General features: G+C 32.8%; 1 protein-coding gene across 1 annotated transcript; it reads right to left on the bottom strand.

Moving 5' to 3' along the window:
- Nucleotides 1-789: 789 nt before the first annotated feature.
- On the bottom strand, nucleotides 790-5,984 carry LOC108693065 (sodium/potassium-transporting ATPase subunit alpha-like). Its single transcript, XM_018201736.1, has 9 exons — nucleotides 5,718-5,984; nucleotides 5,302-5,614; nucleotides 4,728-4,856; nucleotides 4,090-4,496; nucleotides 3,341-3,610; nucleotides 2,707-3,021; nucleotides 2,154-2,568; nucleotides 1,672-1,960; nucleotides 790-1,360 (listed from the first exon to the last, which is right to left on the bottom strand). The coding sequence occupies exons 1-9, from the start codon at nucleotides 5,982-5,984 to the stop codon at nucleotides 790-792; spliced, it is 2,976 nt and encodes a 991-aa protein (XP_018057225.1).
- Nucleotides 5,985-6,550: the final 566 nt, after the last annotated feature.

Genomic DNA, 6,550 nt, shown 5'->3' with positions numbered 1-6,550 from the left:
AATAAAATTTGTATTAATATAAAATTAATTTTTGTATTTTCAATCATTTCTAAAAGAGATTCTAGAAATTCTAGAATCTTTCATTTTTAGAAAAATATATATATATATATAAGGAAATATTTAAATATTTTCTTATATTTGTATCTTAATAATGCAATTTATTCAATTGTTTTGCACATAATTTATGATGTACTTGCGGTAGTTTATTTAGAAAGGTGAAGTATTATTTGCAGATGATTTCAAGAAGTCACGACTGGGTAGAGACCCGCGTTAAAGGTCGTTATTTACGAAACTAGTTTTTTTTGCATCTTGGTGTTTAGGAATGCAATATGAATATATTTCTCTCATCCTTCAATAAATAGGTCTCTAAGTTAAGTTTAAATATAAATATAGTTAAAATGTATATCTTTAATCAATTTTATTTATTTTTTCAAAATTTTATTTTAAAATTTTTGGAAACTTGTAATAAGATCAGATTAATTATGATTAATGATGACTGGATTTTTTAAATTTTTATTTAAATTCCGAAAAAAAATTTTTACGAAAAAATACAGAAAAATTACACAGATTGAGAGAAAATCTTAAAAATTCTTAATTTTTCATAGATATTCATAAAGAGAGTGTTTAAGAGCGGAAGATTTCTAGGTTTTTTTCAAACAAATAACACCGTTTTATGTTCCACTACGAATGAAAAACTAATAATGCCTAAAATCTTGTCTTAATCTATGAAGTGTTTCATAAAAATTTTTCCGTCAGGGATTATTATAAGACGTCTTTTATCGATCTCACCTAATATGAAGTCTCTTTATCCCACCAGCCACCTGGATGTCTTCTAATCCACCATTTCCTCAACTCCTCATAAATTAATATTATAATAGCGTACGGTACACCAAGTAACCACCACTCTGGCTTTAAAGAATACGTCTTCAGGATGCGATCCATGTAGGGCGCGTAGCAAACTACACAAGCCAGGACGATTTCAAGGAGCAGACCCAAATTCAGGACCCAGTTACCCATACCCTGGCGCAGTAATGAGTTGCGGCGAGTTTTACAAACCATTGCATCTGCCACTTGAGCAATCACGATGCTAACAAAGAAAGCGGTGTGACAAGTGTACTCGAGGACCTTACGTTGTTGATAAGTCCATTCCTGTCCAAAACTATCTTCCAAGTCATTCACTACCGAACTATCCCACATTGATCTTAAACCCAGAAGTCGTTTCGGCAGAAAACCATGTTCCGCCATCACCACGAAATACGTGAAGAAACCCGCGCACGCTTCAATCACACCAATCTGACCGTAAGCCATGAAGATTAATTTTCGGCTAACTAGATGATCGCTTTGAGGTATTCTGGGCTTTCTGAGAAGAAAAAATAGGAATGAGAGAAGATTAGATATTTAAATATTTTAGTAGTTTATCTAATATTCCATTTTAAATCTTGATAATCAAACTTATAAATTAAATTTTGGTTAATTAAAATTTAGCCAAATCTAATCGAAGAAAATAGAGTTTTATTTTTTACTTGAATTTTATTTGTTTCCCGCGAAGAGAGATTTGTTTAAATATTTACATTTAAAGATTGCTAATTTTTTACATTGGACCAAATATTTCTTCATGATATAATCTTTATGATTTTGTATATTATAAGGAATGCTTTGTACATTTAATACCTCAACATTATATCCGATTCAGATTTCTCGTAAGCCAAAGCAATTGCTGGCCACATGTCTGTTCCCAGATCGATGCATAGTATACAAATTACACCGACCGGTAGAGGAATCCCGAGAACAATGAATGCTAAAAAAGGCGTTATTTCCGGCACGTTGCTCGCCAAAGTATACGCGATGCTCGACTTGAGATTATCAAATATTCGCCGACCCTCTTCAATGCCTGTCACTATCGAAGCAAAATTGTCATCTAGTAATATTAAGTCCGCTACTTGCTTACTCACATCGGATCCTGACAATCATAATTAGAGTTAGACAGCCGTTACAGCAATCGTTTACTGAAATTAAAGAATTTAAGAGAGTACGCGAGAGAATTTAAATTCTCCACAAATTTTTATTTTAAAAGCAATAAAAAGAATATTTAGATTTATTTTTTAGAAATTTTGCCATTAATTATATATTCATATTTTTTTCTATGATGCCACCTGTGATGCCCATTGCGATACCGATGTCAGCTTTCTTGAGGGCTGGTGAGTCATTGACACCATCGCCGGTAACCGCGGTAATCAAATGCAACCGCTGGCAGCTTTCAACGATCTGCAGTTTTTGCACCGGTGATGTCCTGGCGAATACAATCTCCTGATGTTGCCTAATCAGTTGGTCCAGTTGTTCCGGCAACAAATCTCGTAATTGTGTACCAGTCACTACAATATCCTGCTTCCGGTTGCTGTTGGCATAGTCATCGTGGTCGGTAATGATGCCAACATACTTGGCAATCGCTTTGGCGGTATCAGGATGATCACCGGTCACCATGATAACTTTGATGCCGGCGCAACGACATTTGTACACGGCATCAGGAACAGCTGGCCGTGGCGGGTCCATCATGGCTATTAGACCGATCTATCATAAAAAAATACATTTTGTTTAGAAAGTAACTGTTGATAAAAAAATTAAAATCCAAGAATTGAAGTTAAAAAATCTTAAGTAGTAATAATTTAAAGAATAGTTGTAGAGAAAAATTAAATATTAAAGAAATACCAATCTTAAATTTTCAAGAGGGAAATTTGGAGGATCGGCCTCGAAGTGATAACCCACGGGGAAAGCCTTGGTCGAAAGTTCGAGATCGGCAAAGCCGAGAACGCGTTCACCGTTGTTCGCCAGAATATAACAAGATTCCGTGTACGCTGATCTTATCTCTTCGTTCAAATCTTTAGTCTCGTTACCGAATGCTACAGTCGAACAACGTTCGAGAACACGTTCTGGAGCGCCTTTGAAGGATATAAGATACTTGCTGCGAAATAAATGTATGTTCGCTTGAAATTTGTCAGTCGAATTAAAAGGAATCTCCAATATCTAAAGAATCAAGATAACAATTTTATTTATGATACAATAATAAACTTTATTTTTATTTTAATATTTATATATTAGTTATTATTTTTTAATCTATTGCATGTATCTATTATTTTTTAAATTTGGATAAAATAAGATTTATTTTGAAACAAATTTAAATATATAATTTACTAGGAAATCTGTCAAGATTAAAAATTAGAAGTTGACATAATATATTGAAGTAAGCTTAAAAGAAGATAATTTTTCAATGGATTAAATTTACGATTGACATATTAAATATAATTCTTTTACTCAATCAAAAAATTTAATTAGACTTATTTACTTTAACATAATTTTTTCTGAAGGAATCAGTTCCTCCTTTTACAAGGATCTCCATACATCTTAATAAAGCCGCATCCGAGGCGTCTCCTAAGATTTTTCTTTTATTTAATGGTGGCAGAGGTTCATCCTTGAGTATCGGTGCCCATTCGGCGCGATTACAGAGACTCGCTACTCTGGCCAGATTTTTGAAACCCGGATCATTGATATATTTCCTCCACGTGTCTGACGACATCACCTCGCACAGTTGACCGTTGTACCACACGTGTCGCACCTGAAGTTGCACAATTGCGATGGCAGGAACTCGATCGTATATTCAAAGTGAGAAATGTTAAATGATCAATGTTATTAAAGTGAAACACCGTTTACATAAAAGATAATGCTGCGCAATTCTATTTGCAAAAGAATATATTGCAAAAAGAATATACCAGAGACGAATAATAGATAAAACAATATAGGGTTAATAAAAGAATATATTCTACTATAAGTATAATTATCATGAGGTAAATACCTATAATATTTAAAAATAAATGTAACATACATAATTATAGAATAAAGTTAATTATAATTATATAAAGTTGATTACAATTATAATTATGTACTAAAAACGTTACAATTATATATGTATGCACGCACGTTCAGAATAACAAAGAAATGTGAAATGTAAAAAATGGAAGAAACTAAATGAGCAAATCTATAGATACTATGCATCCTTTTGCAATAGTTTTTCGCAAAAGAGGAAATGGATCGTACAGTCATTTTATTTTGCGTAAGAGTGCCAGTCTTGTCGCTGCAGATAACGGCAGTGCATCCCAAAGTTTCGACAGCCTCGAGATTCTTTACTAAGCAATTCTTACTGGCCATCCTCTTGGCGGTCAAAGTCAGGCTAACCGTCATCGTGGCGACGATGCCCTCCGGCACATTCGCCACGATGATACCAATCAGAAACAACACTGAATCGATCCAGTCATGTCCCATCGCTATGGACATAGTAAAGAACGAAACTCCTAGGAAAATGGCCCAGCATGAGACTAGTTTTATGAAGCGGTGTATTTCCCTCGAGAGAGGCGTAGGTCGGGTAGGTAATCTTGAAGTTAACTTGACTACTCTGCCCATTACAGTATGATCGCCACAAGCCACTACAACGCCTTTTCCGCTGCCTAAGAATTAATTATATTTTATGTAACAATTATTCACTAAATCTGAATTTAATAGTCATTTAATATGTTTTTTAAATAAAATAAAATAAAATATTGAAAGTAATAAATTTTTTAATTATTAAAAATTAAGATTTATATAAACTATAATTTGTATATTTTTTATGCTCATGAGAAATAAATTTTTTAGATCATATTATGGTAAAATATTTTTCTTTTTTTTAAACAGTGTACCTTCGACAACATTTGTAGAAAAGAATACCATGTTCTTCGCTTGAATAACACTTCCGGTTTGCGGAATGTTCGCCATTCGTATCAATGGTATCGATTCACCCGTAATTGATGCATTATCGACTTTCAAACCTTTATTAAAATGACAAAATTATTTTTTACAAATTATTAAACTTACAATTTTTATTATATTTTTATAAGATTTCGTTAACTGTAATTGAATTTAATTAATGTGTTCACAATACAAGTTAGAAGTGTAATAGAAAAATTATTAGATAGAGATTAATTTCTCACATTAATTTAATTATCTAAACAGAAAAAACAAAACTTGTTGGGTGATAAAAGTTGAAAAATTGTTGTGTTGTATTTCCGGTTTTCTGTCTTTTTCAGTTCCGTTATTTATGTTTTTTTTTTTCAAATATAATTCTTCTCTGGAAGAACTTTCTATCGATGAAACAATACGAGAAATTGTCGCGAGTCGCTTGTGAATGCGAATTCGCACAAAAGAAAGGCTTGTTTTTTTTCCATCTAAGAACAGCAAGAAGTCCACGAGATATGGTGGCAGGACATACTTCACCTTGACATTCCAGGATCCTAATGTCAGCAGGTACCTGGTCACCGGTCTCTAACAGGACGATGTCGCCGACCACCAGCTCGGTCGCCAGCAACTCCTTTCTCTCACTATCCCGTAAAACCTTGGCACATTGCGGTATCATCTGCTGGAACGATTCCATGATGCGTGAACTCTTAGTGTCTTGATAGTAACTGAACACGCCAGTGATCATGATCAGTACAATAAGAACTAAACCGATCCAGAGGTGATCCTCGGAAGCTTCACCATAAGTATTCAATTCCAAGAAATAATTGCCAAAGCACAAACTGGCACCTACCTGCAAATTAAATATATTTCTTTTTTTTCTTTTTGTATACTTCAATTTAATATTGTTTTCAAAATAGAAAAAGTTCGTAATAAGAAAAATAAAAAATTGCTACCCATATTAATAAGGAAAATCCTCCGCAGAATCGATGCAAGATTTTCTGAATCTCCAAGGTTTTTTTTGGCGGAGTTAATGCGTTTGGCCCCTGATCTCGTAAACGATTTCTCGCAACAATTGTAGACAAACCTCGTTCAGAATCCACTTGTAAGCTTTGCAGTAGATCCGCTGCTGATTTAATATGCACATCCGTGTCAATATCCTGACGAAGAGCATCCAAATCGCGATTGCGCTGCTGTTGCACTTTGCGAAAAAATCGCCACATTTTTGACACATGCGAGTAAAATTACTTAAAAAAAGTTTTCAAAATTTAAAATGTGTATATCGTATAAAATTAAAACGCGTATTTTTCTAAAAACAGTGTCATGAACAGACATGTGAAGTTACATCAGATAATCAGAAATTGCGATAATCGATTTGTTTTTCGTTGTTATTTTCTAAGATTAATTGATGCATTAAACGTAGGAAAATAAGAAAGAAAAGAGGAGAATCTTTGCATTGTTTTTCTTTTTATTATATACTTTTTAGTGACTTATAATTATATTTATAATGCAGGTAATATCTTCACATTTAAAATGTACAAAATCAAGAAAGTGAGATGTGGTAAATATTTGCTTTTATTTATAAATAATATTATAGCAAATTTATTTTTCTCATTTCTTTACAGACGTTTAAATTCTTATTTAATAAAAATAGTTCTTATTTAACATAGTTTTTTGAAAGAGCTTTTTTCAATTTGCCGTTTAATTTTTTATTTATTTTTACATGTCCGTTCTTATCATCATACTGTTTTGTCATTAAGAGTCCTTTATGTTAGTTAAATTTATAAAT

Source organism: Atta colombica, unplaced genomic scaffold, assembly GCF_001594045.1.
Source record: "Atta colombica isolate Treedump-2 unplaced genomic scaffold, Acol1.0 scaffold88, whole genome shotgun sequence".
NCBI lineage: Eukaryota > Metazoa > Arthropoda > Insecta > Hymenoptera > Formicidae > Atta > Atta colombica.
The sequence above is the reverse complement of the archived record's forward strand: the minus strand, read 5'-3'. Positions and strand labels throughout refer to the sequence as shown.

Bases quoted from the DNA above. Each gene is read 5' to 3' on its own strand.
- LOC108693065 (XM_018201736.1), bottom strand. From the start codon at position 5,984: ATGTGGCGATTTTTTCGCAAAGTGCAACAGCAGCGCAATCGCGATTTG. The intron at 4,857-5,301 runs GTGAAGTATGTC...ATTTTAATAAAG, and splicing joins TAGGATCCTGGAATGTCAAG to GTTTGAAAGTCGATAATGCA. The intron at 4,497-4,727 runs GTACACTGTTTA...ATTAATTCTTAG, and splicing joins TTCTACAAATGTTGTCGAAG to GCAGCGGAAAAGGCGTTGTA.